This window comes from Stegostoma tigrinum, chromosome 5 (assembly GCF_030684315.1).
Source record: "Stegostoma tigrinum isolate sSteTig4 chromosome 5, sSteTig4.hap1, whole genome shotgun sequence".
Lineage (NCBI taxonomy): Eukaryota > Metazoa > Chordata > Chondrichthyes > Orectolobiformes > Stegostomatidae > Stegostoma > Stegostoma tigrinum.
In genome coordinates, this window is record NC_081358.1 from 10,808,294 (window position 1) to 10,833,943 (window position 25,650).

General features: G+C 39.8%; 1 protein-coding gene across 1 annotated transcript in view; it reads left to right on the forward strand.

Annotated features, from left to right (window-relative positions):
* vps41 (VPS41 subunit of HOPS complex) overlaps positions 1-25,650 on the forward strand; it is a 162,998-nt gene that overhangs the window by 94,641 nt on the left and 42,707 nt on the right. Inside the window, exons 10-16 of the mRNA XM_059645823.1 lie at positions 1,961-2,027; positions 11,860-11,957; positions 15,414-15,543; positions 18,967-19,082; positions 19,201-19,257; positions 22,621-22,682; positions 22,767-22,848. Of these exons, the coding sequence (XP_059501806.1) occupies positions 1,961-2,027; positions 11,860-11,957; positions 15,414-15,543; positions 18,967-19,082; positions 19,201-19,257; positions 22,621-22,682; positions 22,767-22,848 (612 nt within the window). The remainder of the gene's footprint in view (positions 1-1,960; positions 2,028-11,859; positions 11,958-15,413; positions 15,544-18,966; positions 19,083-19,200; positions 19,258-22,620; positions 22,683-22,766; positions 22,849-25,650) is intronic.

Here is a 25,650-nt window from a genome sequence, read left to right on the forward strand (position 1 = left end):
TGTATCCACACCTGCAAAGATAGGCATTTTTAATATGCGCAGTGCATATTATTGTAAATTTCCAGAGCGTGGTAATAATTATTGAGAGATTGGTTTTGCCGCAGCAAAATAAAAGCAGTAAAAAAACACCATTTAAATGAAAAAGTAGTTTTTAATAAATATATTTGAAATCTTTAAACAGTCTTTCTCTGGTTATTTTCTTGACAGTTGCTCTGAAGGCTTAAATGAAAATAAAACTGAATAGATTACAATCTGTTCAAATAAAAATCTGTTCTGCTCTTCTCTCTGTGCGTGACAGCAAGTGTTACTGCCTATGATTTATAGCACATTTTTAAAATTTGTCCAAGTTGACCTATTGGGTTGCATTGCTTTTTATCTAGATTCATGAAAGGATTTATTAGAGTTTGCAAATAACATGCACTTCATCATTTTAATTTAACCATACATACACTTGCAGGATTTATTTTAACTTTTCAGTGAAGACAAAGTTAAATGTCACATAAATCTCCTTTTCTTTATTGAAAGTATTAGTTTCCTTGTCATGGCCATTCTCAAGAATTTGTTGGCTTCCTTGTACCACTCTAGTTAGAGAGTGCCTCCAGGCTTGACTCCACTGTGTAGAAGAAACTCTGCTGGGTTGGAGTTGGGAAGAATGGAATAGGGGGTGCTGGTGCAGTGAAGTGGCTTGACTTCAATTGAATATGAGACCCGGCCTACTTTGGCAGGCACATACTAGCGAGGGGTGGGCGTGGGAGACGGCTGTATTTTGTTGGGTTGATATAGGAACCACAGCTACAGCCCGTGAATGCGACAGTGACAGAACAAAGGGCCACAGTCTCAAGGTGTACATGAAGATTTTGGAAGGATGGTTTTATTTTAGAGATAACAAAGTATGGAGCTGGAGGAACATAGCAGGCCAGGCAGCATCAGAGAAACAGGAAAGCTGACGTTTCAGACCTAAAAAGTCAGCTTTCCTGCTCCACTGATGCTGCCTGGCATGCTGTGTTCCTCCAGCTCCACACTTTATTAGATAATAAAATGTGAGGCTGGATGAACACAGCAGGCCAAGCAGCATAGGAGAGAGAGATAATGGGAACTGCAGATGCTGGAGATTCCAAGATAATAAAATGTGAGGCTGGATGAACACAGCAGGCCAAGCAGCATCTCAGGAGCACAAAAGCTGACGTTTCGGGCCTAGACCCTTCATCAGAGAGGGGGATGGGGGGAGGGAACTGGAATAAATAGGGAGAGAGGGGGAGGCGGACCGAAGATAGAGAGTAAAGAAGATAGGTGAAACACAGCAGGCCAAGCAGCATCTCAGGAGCACAAAAGCTGACGTTTCGGGCCTAGACCCTTCATCAGAGATGATGAAGGGTCTAGGCCCGAAACGTCAGCTTTTGTGCTCCTGAGATGCTGCTTGGCCTGCCGTGTTCATCCAGCCTCACATTTTATTATCTTGGAATTCTCCTGCATCTGCAGTTCCCATTATCTCCACACTTTATTATCTCTGACTCCAGCATCTATAGTTCTTGCTATCTCAGTGGTTTTATTTTAGGGGTCCTTTTTGTGGAATGAGAATGTAGTGAGCTAAAATGTATGCTTAAAACATTTTGTGTGAAAAACACCATTTTTGCAGTACAGCTTTACTCCCTACCAACGGCCAAAATAAAGAATATTGGGGGATATTTGAATATCTGTATGATGTACACTTAACATGCATGTTTAAAAGATAACAATTGTGCTGACATTAATGTAGGGTATACTTGCTTAGAGTATGCTGCAATCTCATTCAAGTGCTGATTTGAATGTTTTTAAAGCTGAGTATTTGAAAGAACATAGAGCAATTTCTTTATAACACAGCATCAGCTCATCAAATATAAAATGCTGCAGTAGGTGGCAGTCTGCTCAAAGGGACAATTTTTGACTCTTTAATTTAAACGTCATCATGATTTTTTTTCAGGTATGTGTGGTGAAGGAACGTGATCCTACTGACCTTAGGGATTTGCCCACTCGTTACGTTGAAATTGGTGAGAATTTTCCTCTCTTAGTTACATTTCTGCCTTGGCATATTCAGCAAATGTGAACTAAGAGATTCAGCCATTAACTAGTTGAGATCCTGTAGGAACTTTGAGCGTAGCAGTTAGTTTGCACACTCTGTAAGTCGAATAAATGTATTTTCTATCACAAATATAATGTGATTGTCATCATTGTCAATTTAAATGAGCTTTGTCAGCATTTTTGTGTGAATAAAATCTCCTTATTCACCATTGTTTCCAGTTATCCTAAATGTGTGCCCATCTGTTACTGATCCTCATGCCAGTTGAAACCACACGTTTTGCTGAATTTTGTAATTGGTGGTATTTTTAAACAAACAGCACTGGAGTTTATTTTATGTGTGTAACATATATGTATTTATACCAGTAAGAAAAACAAATGTTACTGAGTTAAGTTCTCGGTGTGAAATCCTTCTTATAGGAACTCTTCTTTTTTGCATGTATGAAAAATGCACAAGTTCGAATGTGTGAAAATGTATATAAACAGTGCAATATTTTATTTTACTGATACACTATTAGGCTATTAAGCTGTAATGTTCCTCATTTAGGAACTTATGCCTAATTCTGAGCAGAAAGGAGCCCAAATTGTCAACTAGAGAAATTTCATGTGTTTAGTATAGCAATGATTTTACAGTTATGAGACTCTGGCCTGATACACAGACTGCCAATATGTAACATGCTGTCATTGCTCATGCTGAAGATCTTCACTTTGCTGCTTTGCTGTTTTTCTGAGTTATTGTCAATGTGTATCACTTTTTAGTCATCATCTAATTATCACACCAAAAGCCTTCACTCTTTAACAAAACATTTATCTATTTAGCCTCATCTCTGGCCATGACCGGTGTTTGAGCTGGTTTTCAAGCACTGTTTGAATGATTACAAGAGTCTCTTCAGTTTTCTGGCTTGCACCAGGGCACTAACTCTGGAAAATAAGACATTTATATTGTATGGGATTATAAAAGGCCTAACTTTACAGTCTGCCATAAGGTAAATCTGTGCATGGTCTGTGATGGCAGTTATAAAAACTGCTCAGCCAATTTTGAACTTTTGTATATTTTACAGCTGATTCTAGTTTTTTTTCCCTGTGTGCCTAGTGCCGTGGAAGGAGTTGGAGAACCTTATGTTCCCATAGGAGTGAAATGTGCAATTGTCAGACTCTTAATGTACTTAAATTGCAGATTCCACTAACCTGCTATCATGTTCATTGGACAATATTTTTTGAATTAAAGGGCATTCTAGTTCTTATGTGTACTGTGCAATATCCGATTAAGGAAATTTGTGGTGGGTCTGTCATTTTAAACCATGCAGTATTGTGCTTTTGTGTATGTCTGAAAATGAGTGCAGTCTTCTTCATCTAAAGCATATTTATAGGCTTAATTACACATTTCTGATCTGCCTGTGGACCAAAGTCATTCAGTATCCTTTAAAGTAATGCAGTCAGTTTAATAATAGAATCCAGTGTTTGTTAGTTGTTCGTAAATGTCATAGTTATTCTAGGAATGCTTTGCCTTAGCTAGCAGCCAAGTTAGGTTCAAACAGAAACTACGATCTTTATGATAAAGCAGCATAGCAAGGGTGAACTGTCACAACAGCAGGAGGAACATTCAACTGCCCTGACCTCCGTTCCCATTATTCTAAATTCCCAAGACTTAAAAAAAAAATAAATAAACTTGTTACATTACCAATCAGGCACACAGAACCTTTTTTTTAGTTAGATGAGGAGAAGGTAATATATTTGGTTTTTTGGTTAGAGGAGGTAATATATTTGTGTGGTTGCGTTACCCGAAACACTACCCGGGTAGTGCCTCCCACCCATCCTCCTCCTCCAACCAAAAAAAAAGGTTCTGTGTGCCTGATTGGGAAGGTAACAAGTTTATTTTTTATTTTGTTTTAAGTCTTGGGAATTTAGAGTAATGGGAACGGAGGTCAGGGCAGTTGAATGTTCCTCCTGCAGAATGTGGGAGTTAAGGGTCACCACTAGTGTCCCTGCTGACTACATCTGCGGGAAGTGCACCCAACTCCAGCTCCTTGAAAACCACGTTAGGGAACTGGAGCTGGAGCTGGATGAACTTCGGATCATTCGGGAGGCAGAGGGGGTTATTGAGAGGAGTTACAGGGAGGTAGTCACTCCTCAGGTACAGGAAAAAGGTAGATTGGTTACGGTCAGGGGACGGAAAGGGAACCGGCAGGCAATGCAGGGATCCCCTGTGGCCATTCCCCTCAACAATAAGTATACCGTTTTGGATACTGTTGCGGGGGAAGACTTAGCAGGGGAAAGCAGTGGGGCACAGGTCTCTGGCACAGAGTCTTTCCCTACTGCTCAAAAGGGAAGGGGGAAGAGGAGCAGACCATTAGCCATTGGGGACTCCATAGTTAGGGGGACAGATAGGAGGTTCTGTGGGGACAAGAGAGACTCACAGTTAGTGTGTTGCCTCCCAGGTGCCAGGGTGCATGATGTCTCTGATCGTGTTTTTGGGAACCTTAAGTGGGAGGGGGAGCAGCCAAGTCGTGGTCCACATTGGCACCAATGACATAGGTAGGAAGAGAGATGGGGATTTAAGGCAGAAATTCAGGGAGCTAGGATGGAAGCTGAGAGCTAGGACGAACAGAGTTGTTGTCTCTGGTTTGTTGCCCGTGCCACGTGCTGGTGAGGCGAGGAATAGGGAGAGAGAGGAGTTGAACACGTGGCTACAGGGGTGGTGCAAGAGGGAGGGTTTTGGATTCTTGGATAAATGGGGCTCTTTCTGGGGTAGGTGGGACCTCTACAAGCAAGATGGTCTTCACCTGAACCAGAAGGGTACCGATATCCTGTGGGGGAAATTTGCTAAGGCTATTCGGGTGGGTTTAAACTAATTCAGCAGCGGGAGGGGAACCAAAATTGTAGTTCGAGTATAGAAAAGGTTGAGAGTAGGGTGGTCCGAAATTAAGTTTCAGGGACGCCAGATGGCACCGTCAAGCAAGAAGTTGGTTTGAAGTGTGTCTACTTCAACACCAGGAACGTCTGGAATAAGGTGGGTGATCTTGCAGCGTGGGTTAGTACCTGGGACTTCGATGTTGTGGCCATTTCGGAGACATGGATAGAGCAGGGACAGGAATGGTTGTTGCAGGTCCCGGGATTTAGATGTTTCAGTAAGAACAGAGAAAATGGCAAAAGGGGCGGAGGTGTGGCATTGTTGGTCAAGGACAGTATTACAGTTGCAGAAAGGATGTTTGGGGACTCGTCAACTGAGGTAGTATGGGCTGAGGTTAGAAACAGGAAAGGAGAGGTCACCCTGTTGGGAGTTTTCTATAGGCCTCCGAATAGTTCCAGATATGTAGAGGAAAGGATAGCAAAGATGATTCTTGATAGGAGTGAGAGAGACAGGGTAGTTGTCATGGGGGACTTCAACGTTCCAAATATTGACTGGGAACACTATAGTTCGAGTACTATAGATGGGTCAGTTTTTGTCCAGTATGTACAGGAGGGCTTCCTGACACAGTATGTAGATAGGCCAACAAGGGGCAAAGCCACATTAGATTTGGTACTGGGTAATGAGCCTGGCCAGGTGTTAGATTTGGAAGTAGGTGAGCACTTTGGTGATAGCGATCACAATTCTGTTATGTTTACTTTAGTGATGGAAAGGGATAGGTGTATACCACTGGGCAAGAGTTATAGCTGGGGGAAAGGCAATTACGGAGAGATTAGGCAAGATTTAGGGAGCATAGGATGGGGAAGGAAACTGCGGGGGATGGGCACATTGGAAATGTGGAGCTTATTCAAGGAAAAGCCCCTGTGTGTCCTAGATAAGTACGTACTTGTCAGGCAGGGAGGAAGCTGTAGAGCGCGGGAGCCGTGGTTTACGAAGGAGGTGGAATCTCTGGTCAAGAGGAAGAAGAAGGCTTATGTTAGGATGAGATGTGAAGGCTCAGTTAGGGCGCTTGAGGGCTACGAGGTAGCCAGGAAAGACCTAAAGAGAGAGCTCAGAAGAGCCAGGAGGAGACATGAGAAGTTGTTGGCGGATAGGATCAGGGTAAACCCTAAGGCTTTCTATAGGTATTTAAGGAATAAAAGAATGACAAAAGTAAGATTAGGGCCAATCAAGGATAGTGGTGGGAAGTTGTGTGTGGAGTCAGAGGAGATAGGGGAAGCACTAAATGAATATTTTTCAACAGTATTCACTCTAGAAAACGACAATGTTGTCGAGGAGAATACTGAGATACAGGCTATTAGACTAGGTTGGGTTGAGGTTCACAAGGAAGAGGTATTAGAAATCCTACAGAGGGTGAAGATAGATAAGTCCCCTGGGCCGGATGGGATTTATCCTCGGATCCTCTGGGAAGCCAGGGAGGAGATTGCCAAGCCTTTGGCATTGATCTTTAACTCATCATTGTCAACAGGAATAGTGCCAGACGACTGGAGGATAGCAAATGTCGTTCCCCTGTTCAAGAAGGGGAGTAGAGACAACCCTGGTAATTATAGACCAGTGAGCCTTATCTCAGTTGTTGGTAAAGTGTTGGAAAAGGTTATAAGAGACAGGATTTATAATCATCTAGAAAAGAATAAATTGATTAGAGATAGTCAGCACAGTTTTGTGAAGGGAAGGTCGTGCCTCACAAACCTTATTGAGTTCTTTGAGAAGGTGACCAAACAGGTAGATGAGAGTAAACCGATTGATGTGGTGTATATGGATTTGAGCAAGGCGTTCGATAAGTTTCCCCTCAATAGGCTCTTGTACAAAATGCGGAGGAATGGAATTGTGGGAGATATAGCAGTTTGGTTCGGAAATTGGCTTGCTGAAAGAAGACAGAGGGTGGTAGTTGATGGGAAATGTTCATCCTGGAGACCAGTTACTAGTGGTGTACCGCAAGGGTCGGTGTTGGGTCCACTGCTGTTTGTCATTTTTATAAATGACCTGGATGAGGGCGTAGAAGGATGGGTTAGTAAATTTGCAGACGACACTAAGGTCGGTGGAGTTGTGGATAGTGACGAAAGATGCTGTAGGTTGCAGAGATACATAGATAAGCTGCAGAGCTGGGCTGAGAGGTGGCAAATGGAGTTTAATGCAGACAAGTGTGAGGTGATGCACTTTGGTAGGAGTAACCAGAAGGCAAAGTACTGGGCTAATGGTAAGATTCTTAGTAGTGTAGATGAGCAGAGAGATCTCGGTGCCCATGTACACAGATCCCTGAAAGTTGCCACCCAAGTTGACAGGGCTGTTAAGAAGGTATACAGTGTTTTAGCTTTTATTAATAGAGGGATCGAGTTCCGGAACCAAGAGGTTATGGTGAAGCTGTACAAAACTCTGGTGCGGCCGCACTTGGAGTATTGTGTACAGTTCTGGTCACCGCATTATAAGAAGGATGTGGAAGCTTTGGAAAGGGTGCAGAGCAGATTTACTTGGATGTTGCCTGGTATGGAGGGAAGGTCTTCCGAAGAAAGGCTGAGGGACTTGAGGCTGTTTTCATTAGAGAGAAGAAGGTTGAGAGGTGACTTAATTGAGACATATAAAATAATCAGAGGGTTAGATAGGGTGGATAGGGAGAGCCTTTTTCCTAGGATGGTGACGATGAGCACGAGGAGGCATAGCTTTAAATTGAGGAGTGAAAGATATAGGACAGATATCAGAGGTAGTTTCTTTACTCGGAGAGTAGTAAGGGAGTGGAACGCTTTGCCTGAAATGGTGGTAGATTTGCCAACTTTGGGTACATTTAAGTCGTCATTGGATAAGCATATGGACGTCCATGGAATAGTGTAGGTTAGATGGGCTTGAGATCGGTCTGACAGGTCGGCACAACATCGATGGCCGAAGGCCTGTACTGTGCTGTAATGTTCTATGTTCTAACAGCATTAAAATAAAATAAATTATGTATTTCTGTTTACTCACAGAGCATTGACATTTAACTAAACACACAAGGAGCACATTTGCACAGTGAACCAGCTAGTGCTACTCTAGGAATAACAGTCCATGCTTTTGTTTAAATGATAAGTGTTCCAAGATAACATCCTGCAATACCATAGATAATGGGAACTGCAGATGCTGGAGAATCCGAGATAACAAAGTGTGGAGCTGGATGAACACAGCAGGCCAAGCAGCATCAGAGGAGTACAATGTGCTCCTGAGATGCTGCTTGGCCTGCTGTGTTCATCCAGCTCCACACTTTATTATCCTGCAGTGCCATCTCTGGTATCAATAATTGATAAATTCCTAAGGTTCGAGATTTGTAAGAGAGCATAATATGCAGTGGAAAACTGCATAAAATGAACTGGAGATAGAGCATTAGATGTAGGAGCAGAATTAAACCATTCATCTTGTTGAATCTGCTCCACCATTCAATCATGGCTGATTTGTTTCTCAACCCCATTCTCCTGCCTTCTCCTTATAACCCTTGATCCCCTTAACAATCGAGAACGTCTCTCTCTGTCTTAAGTATACTTACTGATTTGTCCTCTACAGCCTTCTGTAGCAATGAGTTCAACAGACTAATCACCCTCTGGCTGTTGACATTCCTCCTCATCTCAATCGCTCCTTCACTCTCAGACTTTGCCCTCGGGCCCTAGTCCCTCCTACTCGTGGAAACATCTTCTCCACATCCAATCTGTCCAGCCATCTCAGTGTTCTATAACTTTCAATCAGATCTCCCCCTTAATCCTTCTAAACTCCATTGAGTACAGGCCCAGAGTCCTCAACTGCTCCTGAATAGCCAACACATCATCCCCGAGCTCAAAGCTGCTCACAATGTTCCAATTTGTGATCTTATGTTCTAGCCCTCTTGAAATGAATGTTAACATTGTCTTTGACTTCTTATCTGACATATGAACCTGCAAGTTAACCTTAAGAGAATACTTAACTGGGATTTCTAAGCCCCTTTGTGCTTCAGATTTCTGAAGCTTTGTATAGCCTATGCCTGTATTTTTCTTACCAAAATGCATAACTTCACACTTTTACACATTGTTATTTTGTCTGCCACTTTTCCAATCTCCTAGCCTGTCCTAGTCCTTGTCCAGCCTTTCTGCTTCCTCAACACTTTCTGTCCACCCATCTATCTTTGTGTTAACTTAGCAACAATGCCCACTATTCCTTCGTCCAGATCATTAATGTATGATGTGAATAGTTGTGGTCCCAACACAGACCCCTGCAGAACTGCACTAGTCACTGCACCATGCTGAAAAAGACCCTTTTATCCCTCTTCTCTAACTTCTGCCAGTCAGCCAATCCTCTCTCCATGCCAGTATCTTACCCCTAATGCCATGGGCTGTTATTTTATTTAATTGCCTGTTATGTGGCACTTTGTCAAATGTCTTCTGGAAATCCAAATTTGTTAATATCCACTGGCGCTCCTTTGTCTAACCTGCTCATTGCTACTTCAAAGAATTCTAGCAGATCTGTGAGGCATGACCTCCCCTTGACGTAGCTGTGCTGGCTCAGACTTATTTACTATAAGCTTCCAAGTACTTCAAAATCTCATACTTAATAGTGGACTGCAAAATCTGTGATGGCTACTACACTTACCTCTGCCCCCTGACACTCTTGAAGTTCTGGCAAGCTGCTCGAGTCTTCTACTGTGAAAACTGATATAAAGTACCTATTCACTTTTTTCACCATTTATTTTGTTTCCCATTGTTACTTCTCTAGCCTCATTTTCCAGTAGTCCAATTTTCACTCGACCTTTCTAATATATGTATGTATCTAAAACAAGCTTTTGTAATCTTCTGTTATGTTATTAGTTAACTTACTATCATTTTTTACCCCCTTTTTTAGTTAGCCTTTACAGGTTTTTAAAGACTTCCCAATCCTCTCTTTTCTCATTAGTCTTCTTCACATTGTACTTTTTTTTCCGTTTGGCTTTTATGTTGACCCTAACTTCCCTTGTTAGCCTTGGTTAACAACATCTTGCCCGTAATATGCTTCTTCTTTCTAGGGATGAATTTCTGCTATGCCTCCCAAACTGCCTCCAGAAACTCTTCCCATTGCTCCTCCACCATCTTCCCTGCCAGCCTCCTCTGCCATTCAGCTCTGGCCACTTCTTCCCTCATGTCTTTGTAGTTACCTTTACTCACTTATATTATTGGTACATCTGATTCCAGCTTCTCCCTATCAAACTGGAGTATGAATTCTATCTTATTCTGGTCACTGTCCCAGGGGTCTTTTCACCTTAAGCCCCATAATCAAGTCTGGCTCATTGCAAATCACCAAATCCAGAAGTACCTGTTCCCTAGTGTGTTCTACCACAAGCTACTTTTAAAAAACACAGATCTTTAGATTTTAACCAGCTCCAGTGGTAATGTTGACATTTTTACATTCTGTGCTACAATTCCCTTGAGTGTGACAACAAAGAAATGACAATAATCACTTTTTGTTCTTCCATTTATGATGCATAAAGATTGGACTTTGGTATAAGAAGCACACTTCCAGTCTCTTGCACAATTGCTTGACATGGCTAATATGCAGGCCCTACCTGCTCCAGAGATGTGTCATGACACCTCTGAACAGGCTGAACGTTTTGGGTATTACCCTTCTTCAGTTGACTGCTCCTTTCCTCCAGGTGCTGTCTGGCCTGCTGTGTTCTTCCAGCCTCCTCTTTGTATTCCTTTTCAAAAATAGACCTGCTAGCAATGAGCTGTGCACGTCTTTCAAAATCTTGCATCAGGAATAGAAATATTGCTGCTCGTGGGCTGCGTTCCTGGGATATGTTTAACAAACAATGCACTGCAACAAATGAAAGTAGCAAATACAGTTTTCTTCTTGATAACTTTTTATTGGCTTTAAAATGAGCAGCCCTTTGCTTTGACTGTACCCAGTATGAGCAGTATCAATTTCACTACTTTGACTTCTAAACAAGAATCACCTGCCGTTGGAGTCAGCCAAATTTTTAACAAGTATTGACAGCTAATGATCACTTAATTAAAGATCTACTGAAAAACAGAGTTTTCTGAGGAACACTGAATGTAAGACTTCATTGATGTTGTCTCAATCCTTCTAAATATTAACATCACCAAAAACTGGTCTCATTGTTATTCATGTTTTTGCTATGCTATATAGAAGTTATAATTTTTTATAAGTAGTAAAACTACATTTGCATAACCCTCTTGAGACACTACAACTGCTTTACCTGTGACTACAGACGTCAAAACTGTTCAATGCTGTGATAATGGGAACTGCAGATGTTGGAGAATCCAAGATAACAAAGTGTGGAGCTGGATGAACACAGCAGGCCAAGCAGCATCTCAGGAGCACAAAAGATGACGTTTCGGGCCTAGGCCCTTCTTCTCTCTCTGATGAAGGGTCTAGGCCCGAAATGTCAGCTTTTGTGCTCCTGAGATGCTGCTTGGCCTGCTGTGTTCATGCAGCTTCACACTTTGTTATCTAAAACTGTTCAATGCGAGTCTTTTTTCATTTACAGAGTGTAGAGGTCTGCATTTATAAGTTTTAATCCTTCAAGGAGCTCCACAAGTCAAGTAACAAATATATTTAGCCTTACAACTGTAGTGCAACTGAAAGGAATGGTACAAATGCCATTTTAGAATTATACATTTGAAGATTTTCAGACAAAGTAGCTGCAGTGCTCTCTACAGGCCATATTTTGCAACAAGTTTGAATTGAACTCAGTAGGCCTGGCAGCGTCAGTGGAGCAAAAGCCGTGTTAACGTTTTGGATCTAGTGATCCTTCTTCAGAACTTCAGATCTAATATGTTTTGCTTGACTTTATAAATATTTTGTATGTTATAGTACTTTTAAGAGATGAGATCTTACCAAGAATGAGATTGGGACTGCCATCTCTGCAGATTTAAGAAAATAGCTCTAACATGGAATGTTTTTCATTGCAGTGTCTGCCTTTGAATCAGAGTTTCACATCAGCGGACTTGCACCACTCGGCGAGCGTCTCGTTCTCCTAATGTATGTGAATGAGATGTTGGAACAAACGGTAAAGGAATATTTGAATCTGTGGGAGGAATATTTTTGTTAAGACTGTCCTACTATTGTGCATTAGTTTTTTGAAAGAAGTATTAAAATGAGAAACTTGAAATCAAAGTACTGTGGATGTTGGACATCTGAAATAAAAACTTAATAGGTCTAATGGCATCGGTAGAGAGAAAAAACATAATTAACACTTTGAGTAGAATACTGTATGATTCCATTGTTAAATGGCGGTGCTAAAATGTTTAATTTTGTCATGCAAATGTCCACCATGTCATTTCTCCCTTCTGTCAGACCACTGATATTGCTTGTGACTATGTTTCATATGAGTTGTGGGATTCCGAATAAAACTTGGAAATGGCTAAGAAATGGGCTAAAGAATATAGTGTAGATATTTGCTTGAGGGACGGTGTTGAATGTAGAGAAGGTGATGTGCTGAACAGAGTGCTCGAGAATTGGAACTTCTGTTGTTCTTAATTTACATCAAAGACTTAGGTTCAATAAAATTTCATACAAAGTAGTTGAATTTGCTCGTAATTACCATAGTTGAAGGCCATAGCTGGGGATCTAGCTTGGCAAGTATTAAATTAATTGAATAACAGTTGTCGAAACCTAATTTGGGCACATATTTTGAAAATTAGGGTAGCTGCTTAACTGAATCAGTGGGCAAAGCCAATGCACTAGCAGCTGACAGCTTTTGTGTATTAAAGCCCTAAAAGAGTGCAAAGTTTAAATTATAGACAACATCCTATTATGCCTAGCTGTATATTTCAAACCTTTCTGAGGATCTTCACGGAAGTTATTTTGGTTCTGTTTTGAAAATATCAAAGCTACACAGCTGTCAAAACCTTCAAATCACCAATTTTCAAAAGCCTTCCTCAATAAAGGGTACAAATGCCTTGAGTGACAAACCAGAAACTATCAAGATATTTCTTTGAGGGTGAGAGAAGATATTTCTTGCTGCAGGGTGAAAGTGGCTCAAAGTAGGAAATTGGATGTAAGAAGCTCAGTATCCAATTCAATAGTAATCATCAGTCACTGTTTTTTCTCTTATGAATTAACCACTAGTAAATGAAAGATTATGGCATTATGTTTAAGTAAGTAAGAAGAAAGAAAATCTTAAATCTTCCAACATATGACTAGAGAGTGATCCTTTATAGTTTATCTTAAAGGGTATATGAGTAGAAAGTGTTTAGAGGAATATGGGCCCCATGCTGGAAACTGGGACTTTATTTATCTAGGATATCTGGTCAACCTGGATGAGTTAGACTAAAGGGTCTGTTTCCATGCTGTACATCTCTGTGACACTCAACGTTTCTCTGCAGATCCAATTCATCCTCTGTCCCGACAAACCATAAAAATATTCAGCCCCACTGTAATTTGATTAATTTGTCTCTGATCAACACCTTTAACTTCGTTTAGGCACCTGACATCTAATCAAACAAAGTATTATTGGAAGTTCCAACTATCAAGCACCTATAAAGCTTTGGAGAAAACTTGTACTTCTAGTATTTTCTGCTTCACGTTCAGATTTCTCAATTTTTGAGTGAAAGGATTACTTTATTTCCTTTCTAAATAGTACAGTTCTTATTTTTAACTTATATAACTTTGTTCTTGATTTCTCCACCAGAGGAAGTTTTTTTTCTGTATGTAACCAGTAAAATCCTTCAATATTTTAAACACCCTGATCAGATCACCCTCAAGGGAATAGATAGGTTATACTTTTCGAAATCCTTCTCATAATTTAATCCTTACGAGTTTTGAGAAGATTTGTAGCTCAGGTTGAGGTTGTGGATGTGAGTTTTCTCGCTGAGCTGGAAGGTTCGTTTTCAGACGTTGCATCACCATTCTAGGTAACATCATCAGTGAGCCTCCGGTGAAGTGCTCCATAAATAGAAAGCGGGACATAACACCAGCGCTTCACTGGAGGCTCACTGATGATGTTACCTAGAATGGTGACGAAACATCTGAAAACGAACCTTCCAGCTCAGCGAGCAAACTCACATCCAGAATTTAGCCCTTATTAGTTTCTTAAACCATTGCTGTGATTGCCCTAGACTTTTCTTACAGCATTGCTTATGTTTCTACTCATTCTCCCTATCTAATTAAATGCTCCAAGAAATTTCTCTTTTCACTTTCAGTCCTACAGAAGCTCATTATTCTTTGCAGTTATTTGCAGTTGGATGGTTTATCCCCTGGAGGTTATGCAGTTCATTAACAGAAACTGCCAGTGTTTCCAGTGTGTACACCAAAGTACAAAGTGTCGACTGGTACAGCTACGCAAGATATTGTATCTCTTTTGATTTTACAAGAAGAAATTGGAGACTTGACTATCTTGGGTTTCATTTACAATTATTGTTTGATGATAAGGAATCAGATAGTCAGTAATTAACTTAAGCTTTGACTTGATCATCGTAAAGGGAAGAAATCTTCAGTGATAGACCTATTATTTAATTCAGTTCTTGATTCTGAACCATGTGTGAATTTGACAATTAGAACATTTGTATGTAATATGTCGAAGTAAATGTACCTATATTCATTTATCCAAATGTGCAGGGAAAAATTTAAATCACAAGAATTATTTTGTCAGGAGGTGGGAAATTTACCTTAAAGCATTTTGTGCAATGCCAAAAGAATTAAAAATGCATTTACAACATATGCACATCTTGATATATAGTAAAACATACAAACATAATTCTGATAAAGAGTCATACTTGTCTTGAAATATTAACTCTGTTTCTTTGTCCACAGTTGCTGGCAGAACTGCTGAGTTTCCACAGCATTCACTGTGTTTGTTTCAAATTTCCAGCATCCACAGTACTTTTGTGCCATGACAAAGCTGTTTATCATGTGTTAACCAAAACAGCCACACCTAACAAATTGAACATTCTTTGCTTTATAGTTACAAGCTAATAATGAAACATTGCCTGTTAAGCTGCAAAACCAAATTGCTGGAGAAACTCTGCAAGTCTGGCAGCATCCGTCGAAAGAGAACAGAGATATCATTTCAAGTACAGTGACCCTTCTTCAGAGTTCACCAGCAATTTATGTTTTTGTGTGTTTCAGATCTCTATCATCCACAGTTCTTTGTTTCACTTCATTGCCTAATAATATTCGAGTGGCCTTTAATTATTGGCTAAAAAGGATTAGTGATGATCATCTGTTAGAGCTGAATCATGGCATGGACCCTTGGAAATGAATACCAGCGATAATATCCCAGTTTCCAAGATCATTGGAATCCATTTTCCACTAGAGGGCATGTTTGTTTCTCTTGGCTAAATTATGATAGAGTGTTAAAAAATGGATTAAGAGGTTCGATTCTGTATCATAAAAGCAAAATTAATCAAACACTGCATAGCCCTGATGAGAGATATTTTGGTTGGAGAAAGTAAGAGATGCTGAGGTAGTACTTTTCCAATGTTTACAAGAATACAAAATTTGATCACCTTTCTTTATGAAACAGGATAAAGAACATTGTGCAAGACCTCGCCTTGACATAATTCATCACTTGCCTGATTCGTATGAGGAAATATCCTCTGATGCTCTATCCGTGAGAGGTTTCCAAGAAAATGAATGCAGAGACTACAGTTTAGGTGAGATATAAGTAATGTTTAACTGTTGAAGGTGTGTTTTGCTGTAAGACAAATGGGAAAATAAGTTTCAAGGTAGCCTTTGAAAGCTAATTTTGTTTCAGTCAACTTTATAATTTGAATATTCTTTTGAATTATACATTAATTTGAATGTGGTCATCAGTGTATACTCAAATCAATGAGCTTTTTGAAATATTTACCAGCTATCCATTCTGTTGCAATTCTATCGCCATATCCATAATCAAGTTTGAGAATAATCACGTAGCCAGATAGCAAATCAATATACCTGCCTGTAGCTCAATGTCTGATATCACATTGAATCAGATGGCCATGAGGTGCAAGGTTTGATCTATTAATCTAAGTACAAGTTCTGTTTGGGAGACGACAGATGGTATTGTGACCCTAACATCAGCCAGAGTTCCCACTCCCAATTCCCACCTAATGCTAGCCTTTGGAAGGTATAAACGTGTAGCTACTAATTCAGGACAAAATTGAACTTCATGATGATGCACTTTGTTGCAGTAGCCTATTAATGCTTCCATTTCTTCCGCATCGATTACTAAATGATAGCTTCTAGTCTCTTGAAAACTGAAATGGCAGTCCTGGAAGGGAAGATTGTTAAAGAAATGTAATTAGTTTAATTTCTAAAATATTGGCATGCAGTGTTATTATATATGTTAATGTTATTGCTTTGTTCTGCTTCTTTTAAACAAATCTTTACAGAGTAACTTTGTAAATTTATGCCTGTGATAAACAGTGCTATTCCAGAATTGGATACACACTCCCAACAATTTTCCAGTCAAAACATGAGCTCACATTCGCAATTGACCAGGCTTGATTTGACAAATTTATTCCGTATTATTGATACTCTCAAAAATAAAGTACAATTTCTTTCACATTATGTATAGAATTGTATACTTCCACATATAATTTTTACACCTCAGATTAGATTTTGGGTACTTTTTAGTACTTTCTGCAAAATGTGACTTTGTAAATATAATTTTTTGTTAGTTGTTAAGTCTAATCAGGCAGACCGAGTAAAAGGCAGAGTTCTGAACATCATCACCAACTGTTCCTTGATTCAAAGATGTGTCTAATCAGGGTCATGGTTTTTTTCCATGTGTCTGTGTGTAGCAGAACAGGCTGATTCTTAAACAACAGATGTTTGGCAGTTGGGACAGGATGGCCTACAAATCAGTGGGATCCAAAGTGTAGGATTTGCTTCCTTCTCCTTGCTGTCTGGTGCACCTCTTCCTCATCATTAAAGTATTTGAACTCAAAGTATGGTGCAGCTTGCTGGATAAGTTGTCACCATTGTGAACGATTGAGAACAAACTCCTTCCAGTCATTAATGTCATTTATATCATGCTTCAAGGGAAGCTTCACTGTGGCTTTGTAACATTTTCTTTGTCACCTCCTGGAATTCTAGCCATGTGAGAGTTTGCAGAAAACAGGACTTGGTGAGGAAAATACTTTTCGGGCATCCAGACATAGCCTTCATCATTGATTTTGTAGGAGTTCCACCTTAATATTTGTGCAGCTGACTTCAAGAAGGACCTATAGAAGTTTATGAAATAATGAGGGATATAGATAGAGTTAATGTTAGTTGTCTTTTCTCTAAGATGGGGATAGACAGGGAAGCCCTTCTGAGGAAGGGTCACCGGACCCAAAACATTAACTCTGTTTTTTTCCTTCACAGATGCTGCCAGACCTGCTGAGCTTTTCCAGCAACTTTGTTTTTGTTTCTGATTTACAGCATCCGCAATTCTTTTGGCTTTTATTTAATGTTTAAAATACATTTGGATAAGTACATGAATAGGAAAGCTTTGGAGGGATATGTGCCAGGAGCAGGCAGATGGGACTCGTTTAGTTTGGGTTTATGTTTACCATGGACTAGTTGGACCGAAGGGTCTGTTTCTATGTTGTATGAGTCTATGAAAATAGTTCTTACATGATGCTGATACACAATCGAAGTATCCCTATAATACACGCATGTGATGACAATACTGTTCTGTATATTGAAAGTTTTGTTGATTTGTGGAAGTCATTATTTTCATACACTTGCTGGCGTAATTTGTAGAAGGCTGAACTGGTGAAACTTTTCAGATGTTAGATGACTCCGTCAATGATGGCCTTTTCAGAGAGGTGGCTGCTGATGTCTGGGACGTGCTCAACGTATCCCGGAGACTGTCCTTCAACATATACAGGAGATAAAATTCTTGACTGAGCAGCTGTCTGCGGTGTCCTAAATTTTGTACTGGCAACATTTAAAGATAGGCCATCTCTCTCGTGCAGAATAAATGGCTTGTGTATATGGTGCAGAATTGGCACAGTACTGCAGTTATATATATCAGTTCACAATAACAAAAGAATCCTCTGATTTCAATTCATTTTAATGCAAACTTGGCAAATGATTCGCAGTCTTTCTGTGAGTTTCTCATGTATAGAGAGAACAAGTTTATATTTGTATTTCTCCTTTCACAACCTTTAAAATAATTGAAAGCCCCTTAAGGCCAATAAATAATATTGAATTTGGTCACTGCTCTAATGCAGAAAAATTGCATGCATAAAATTTCCACAAATAACAAGCAGGTAATTAACATCTATTTTTGTGATCTCAGTTGAGAGATGAATATTGGACAAAACCAAATTTGTTATTCTTCAAAATAGTGCCATGAGCTCTTCTATGTCTAGACAGAATCTGGATGGAAGAGGATAGACAGGCTGTCAGCTTAACATCTCACTCAAAGTCTCACTCAAGGCAACCTCTGACTGCAGTACTGCACTGATGGATCAACACAGACTGTGGACCCAAGTCTCTGTAATGGGGTTTGAAACTTCAACCTTTATAAGCCAACAAAAAGTATCACCACTGAACACAGAAAATTATGATACAATGAGGCCCCTATGGTCTATATTAGGAATCAATTTATGAGGAATTTCCTCTGAATTATTTACATATGTTAATTCTGTTACAAGTGCTGTCTTTACTGATAATTAATGTCTGTATTTGAAAAATGTTTTAAAAATATTTGGAGAGATTTCAATTATGTCCTTTCATTGCCTGTTGTTTTACGCAATTATTAGCTGATTCTTAATTGGTAGTCTTCCTACTTACTTGATACTTACTCATTTGCCGTGTTTCAGTTTTATATCAGACAATCACTGACTTTCATTTGGTGATAATTGATTTGATTTATATTTGTCATTCATGTATATTTTGCTAATCTAATGAGGGCAAAAGTTTTTAGCATATGGTATTTTCCTACTTCTGTGTTGGATAGAGGATTGTAGATATTTGTATGGTTTTGCAGCAAAATGTCAGTGATTATTTGCCACTTTGCAGATATTATTTAATTTATGAAAACTTTTTCATAGTTGTTCTTGGTTTAACTTAACAGAAAAACACCCTTTCTTTTAACACAGAACATTCTGACGGTGAACCGCTGTTTTACATCATAAGCCCAAGGGATATTGTAGTGGCAAAGGAACGGGATCAAGATGACCACATTGAATGGCTCCTTGGAAAAAAGAAGTATGAAGTAAGTTTTCTTTTCCTTTACCTTCTTTTCTTTCATATGTACATTATAATTAAGCTATTTTCTATTGCTGGATTTGGTGAAGGATGATAAGTTTTTCCTTTCTCTTCCCATATTTTAGGAAGCTATGATGGCAGCTGAAATCAGCCAGAAGAATATAAAAAGACATAATATACTGGTAACTTTAAAAAAATGGCAGTAAATAACAACAACTTGCATTCATGCCTTTAAAATAGTAGAACGTCCCAAGATACTTCACAAAAGCAGAATTTGTCACCATGCCAAATAAAAAGATATTAGGCACATCAACAGAATTTTGGTCAAAGAGGTAGTTTTAAAGGAGTGTCTGGAAGGACAAGGGAGAGATAGAGTGGCTTATGGAGGGAGTTTGAGAATCTGAGGTTTGGCGGTTAAAGTGATGGGTGCCAATAATGAGGCAGTTTAAAGTATGTATGCTCAAGAGGTCAGAATTAGAGGAGCACGTGTATCTCAGAAGCTTATAAGTATGGATGAAATTTTCAGCAATAGATAAGGGCAAGTCCATGCTGGGATTTGAAACCAGAGTAAGAATTTACAGATCAATGAGGATGGGAATAGTAAGTGAATAGGTCATGGTGGAATTTGGGATTTGGGCAACAAAATTTTATGACCTCAGATTTCAGAAGGGTAGAATGTAGAAAGTCAACATTAGATCATTTAGACATAAGAAAGAGGGTTTCAGTTCAAGGTGAGCTAAGGCAGGGAAGGAGTTGTCAGATGTCATACAAGAGGAAATAGATGATCTCATTAATGGCGCTTACACAGTCGGAGATTCATCTTGGGGTTCAAATATAAAGTTGCAAATAGGGTGATTCAGACCCAGACAATTTCCAGGTCTAGAATTGATGATTAACTGTCAAGCAGACCTTCTAATGGAAACAAAAGGCAATGACTTTGTTTTCCTGATATTTATTTGGAACAAAGCTCTGCTCATCCGTTATTGGATGTTGAACGAACATCTGACCACCGACAGACAGTGGAGGGATTGAAAGATGTAGCGATGAGATGAAGCTATGTGTTTCTAGCATACATGTAGAAACCACTGCATTTTAAATGTTGTCAAATGGCAGCATTTGGATAAGAATAGGAGGGAAGCAAGGATAGATCCTTGAGCAATACCAAAGATGAAAGTCTGGAAGCTGGGAAACAATAGATGTCATGGCATAAAAGTGAGAAAGACGTAATTATATGTTAGTCTGGCTACAACTGGAATTTGTTACAGCATTTGAAGGACGAAGTTAAGGTGTGTTATTGCACATTGGACACGAATAAAAGCAAGAAGCAGTTTTTTTTTCCCACAAAGGGTGCTAAAAATCTGAAATTCTCCATCCCAACAAGGCCATGGAAGCAAAGTCTCCCGAATTTTTTCATAGCGGAGGTTGACAGATGTTGCCTGGGTCTGAATCACCCTATTTGCAACTTTATATTTGAACCCCAAGATGAATCTCCGACTGTGTAAGCGCCATGAATGAGATCATCTATTTCCTCTTGTATAACATTAGGAAAGGGTGTCAATGGATATGAATCAAAGGCTGAGAAATAGAGCCCAGGACAAAGTAGTTATATTCCAACTGAACAGCAGAATGGACTTGTGAGATTGAACTTCCTATTCCTTTTCCTTTCTAAGTGGAAAAGGAGCAAAGAACACAGGCAAATTGACACAATTCCGGTCTCCCACACAGTCAGCACACTCCAAAAAAATCTCATGTTGTCACCACTGTAATCCAGTAGGCCTTAGCTGAAGATTATTTTTCTAACAGGAATACAGAGCACTGGGCTAATGATAAGATTCTTAGTAGTGTGGATGAGCAGAGAGATCTTGGTGTCACGTGCATAGATCCCTGAAAGTTGCCACCCAGGTTAATAGGGTTGTTAAGAAGGCATACAGTGTGTTAGGTTTTATTGGTAGAGTGATTGAGTTTCAAAGCCGTGAGGTCATGTTGCAGCTGTACAAAACTCTGGTGCTGCCGTACTTGGAGTAGAACATAGAACATAGAACAGTACAGCACAGAACAGGCCCTTCAGCCCACGATGTTGTGCCGACCATTGATCCTCATGTATGCACCCTCAAATTTCTGTGACCATATGCATGTCCAGCAGTCTCTTAAATGACCCCAGTGACCTTGCTTCCACAACTGCTGCTGGCAACGCATTCCATGCTCTCACAACTCTCTGTGTAAAGAACCCGCCTCTGACATCCCCTCTATACTTTCCTCCAACCAGCTTAAAACTATGACCCCTCATGTTAGCCATTTCTGCCCTGGGAAATAGTCTCTGGCTATCAGCTCTAACTATGCCTCTCATTATCTTGTATACCTCAATTAGGTCCCCTCTCCTCTTCCTTTTCTCCAATGGAAAAAGTCCGAGCTCAGTCAACCTCTCTTCATAAGATAAGCCCTCCAGTCCAGGCAGCATCCTGGTAAACCTCCTCTGAACCCTCTCCAAAGCATTCACATCTTTACTATAGTACTAGTGCAGTTCTGGTCGCCGCATTATAGGAAGGGTATGGACGCATTGGAAAGGGTGCAGAGGAGATTTACCAGGATGTTGCCTGGTATGGAGGAAAGGCTGTGGGACTGTTGGCTGTTTTCATTAGAGAGGAGGTTAAGAGTTGACTTAATAGAGACATACAAGATGATCAGAGGATTAGATAGGGTTGACAGTGAGAGCCTTTTTCCTTGGATGGTGATGGCTAGCACGAGGGGACATAACTTTAAATTGAGGGGAGATAGATATAGGACAAATGTCAGAGGTAGGTTCTTTACTCAGAGAGGACGTGGAATGTCCTGCCTGCAACAGTAGTAGACTCGCCAACTTTAAGGGCATTTAAACGGTCATTGGATAAACATATGGATGATAATGGAATAGTGTAGGTTAGATGGGCTTCAGATTGGTTTCACAGGCCGGCGCAACACCAAGGGCTGAAGGGCCTGTACTGCGCTGTAATGTTTTATGTTCTATGTTCTAATATTTACTCATATGATGTAGCCGAGCAAGTATTTATTGTCCTTGATCTGAGAGCTTTGTTAGGTCATTTCAGAGGACAGGTAAAAGTCAACCACACTACTGTGAGTTTGTATCACTTGTGGATCTGACCAGTAAGGATGGGAGATTTCTTTTCCTAAAGGACATGGGTGTCCTAATGAGTGAACCAGATGTTTATTTTATGTCAATCAACAATGGTCACAGTCTCCATTAGATTACCTTTGCCTTTGATTTCACAGTTTTAAAAATTGTATTCAAACTTAATCATCTTCCAAGGATCAAACCTATGTCCCCAGAAGTATTAGTCTTTGGATGACTAGGCCAGTGACGTTACCAATACTCCACTACCTCCTGGGTGTCAAAAGATGAAGACATGAGAATTATGAGAAGGCAGCTAGTGCATTCTAAATTACAAAAATATTCAAGCGCCTTGTCAACAGCAGGCAGCGCAGAAGATGTTGCATAGAACTGTGTCAGTAAAGAATTAAATATTTGGTATTATGGCTTTGTCTTGTAGGATATTGGTAGAGCATATGTAAACTATCTGGTGGACAAAGGAGACTATAATGGAGCTGCAAGGTAATGCCTGTTCGCAGAGTTTTAAAAATTACCTCAGAGAATTTCAGGTGAAATCGTTTTTAAATGTTTGCATTCGTCCTCTAGAAAATGCCAGAAGATTCTTGGCAAAAACATGGATCTCTGGGAAAATGAAGTGTACCGATTTAAAAAGATAGGTCAACTAAAAGTAAGTACAGCGTGTATTGGTGTGATGATTTCTATTAGGGTAGTTATGGCTGATAGTAATACAATTCTATAACTATAAGAAAGAGATTTCTATCAGAAAGAAATCTCTGAAAAATCCACTTTCTTTGAAATATTTATGTTTTATTTAATTTGTTTTTTTGACTTAAAGCCAAATTTAAAAATTGCAACTTGATGTTGCTGTGAAGTGAAATTGAGCAGCATGATACAGATTTAATCCACTGTCCCACTGAGTATTCAGCCTTAAACCACTTGTATATTGATATTCTGTCATTGGTTCCTGTAGTTTTGATATTCAACAGTAGGCAGCTCAGCTGGATGTAAAATGTTGCATTTATTTTAAGCTGTTTGACCGTAAGACTCCCTTTTATAAATTGTTTCCGCACTGTTAGTGCTTTCCATGGTGCTCTGTCTGTTGCAACACAGGTGGGTGATAATATCAGAACGTAGTTTTATGGCACCATCATACATGGACATGTTGCTATTTGTGGACATCAAAACATGAACTTACTATTGCATGTTTGTACACTGACACTAGCAGCTCATTCTCCCCATGCCCGGTTTCAATATAAAATCAACTTGATATCTGTGCACAGAAACCTCCGCTTTTGAGTACAGGTGAGGTTAAAAAGTAATCAAATGAAGACATTTCAAAGATTTTTGTAGCAGTATTCGTCCTACTGAAAGCAGTGTTATCAATAGAATAGTAATAAGACATTGCCCCACTGTATGAGAGAGCCTGTAGATGACATTAGGTATTTGAACAACAAAATGTGTGCAATTAAGTACATTTATATTATTTTTCATTCACAATGTTATGATATATTTTCCATTAATTTTTTAAATGTCCAAAAGGACACATTCCGTGTGTATTACTTAACTAAAAGATGGCAAATGCTGACAATCTATAGCGAGTTTAGCAGTACCGTCAAAACATAAAGGTAGATCAGTACTTTGGGTGGCTCTGCAGATCTAAACTTGGAGGTAATTGGAGTCTTTTAAATGAGCTAAGCACAATTAAGAGGGATGCAGTAAGACAGAATGCAGCCATGTTGTCAGAAGCACATTGCAGGGACCGATATGATACGGTGATTCTGAAAAGTCTGGGCTCGACATTGGAGAGTTGCCGAGCAGGGAGATAAAGTCAATGGATAAGGAACAAAATTAGTCGCTGGGACTGAAAATCGTGATTTTGGTTTTCTCGCCATTTACTTGAAGATAATATCTGTTCAGGACTGAATATCAAGCAATTTAGAAACAGTGAAGTTTTTAAGAGAAGAAGTGACACTAGCAGCTCATTCTCTGCATGCCCGGTTTCAATATAAAATCAACTTGAAATCTGTGCACAGAAACCTCCGCTGTCAAGCCAGGTGTTATCAATATGGACAGGTTTTTTTCTGATGAACTCATGGAGAGGCAGCTCGTAAATGGGAAATATGAAAGTACCAAGGTTAAATCCAGGCAGTACACCAGATGTTACAGGAGTATTCACGTCAAATCCTTTAATAACATTGAGAAGGTGCAATTGACCTGCCATCTTGAAATGCTGTGTCCATCTGCTGTAGGTATTCCTTTGCTTTTAGGGAAGAAGTTCCATGCTTCTGATGCTGCAGTATGAAGGAATAACAATATTCTTCCAATCACGATATTGTGAAGGTTTGGGCTGATAAATGGCAAGTAACATTTATGCCAGATGCTTGAAGCATGACCATTCCCAACAAGGAGTCTAACCATCTCCCCTCAACATTCAATAACATTATCATTGCTGAATCTCTATCTTCAAAATACCAGGGTTGTCATTTCCCAGAAATGCATGACCTGAACAGCCACACAAATGCTATGGCTACAAGAGTAGGTGTGAGGCTGGGAACTTTGTAATGAGTAACTCTTTTCCTTTCTCCAATAATCATGGAACGCAAAATACAGTCCACTTCGACTTGTAGCTCCACTAACACATGAGAAACTTGATGCCACCCAAGACAAAGCAACCGCCTTAACTGGCAACCTCGAACATTCACATTTTCCACCACTGACACACAATTGCGACAGTTATTATCATCTACAGCAACTCACCAAGGCTCCTATGTTTGCACCTACCAAACTCATAACTTCTACTGCCTTGAAGAACAAGTGTGGAGGTGCATAGGAATGCCATCATCACCTACAAAATACTTCCAAGCCATATACAACCTTGATTTGGAACTGTATTGCTGTCCCTTTCTCTGTGGCTGGATCAGCTTCAAAATACCACATCCAGATATAGACTGCAGTGACTCACGAAAGCAGCCCTCACCACCATCTTGAGGCCATAGGCAATCCCCAGAAAAAAAAGCATGAAGTGAGGGAAAAAAAGCTGAAGGGAAAACAGAGAACTGTTCCCAAATAAAGTCTTACAATTCTCAAACTTAGCAGTAATTGGATTAAACAAACAAAGCAGTCCCTTGTATGCAATCAGAGATATCAAGAACTGCAGATGCTGGAGTCAGAGATAACACAGTGTGGATCTGGAGGAACACAGCAGGCCAGGCAGCATCAGAGGAGCAGGAAAGCTGACGTTTCATGTTGGGGTCCTTCAGAAAATCTGAAGAAGGGTCCCGACCTAAAACGTCAACTTCCCTACTCCTCTGATACTGCCTGGCCTGCTGTGTTCCTGCAGCTCCACACTGTTGTCTCTTGTGTTGAATGGTGACCATCTGTATCTACGTAAACACAAACTAGAATGGGTAGTTAGAATTAGTTCAACCCAGCATAGATACATTAAAGATAAACATGTCATTCCAATGAT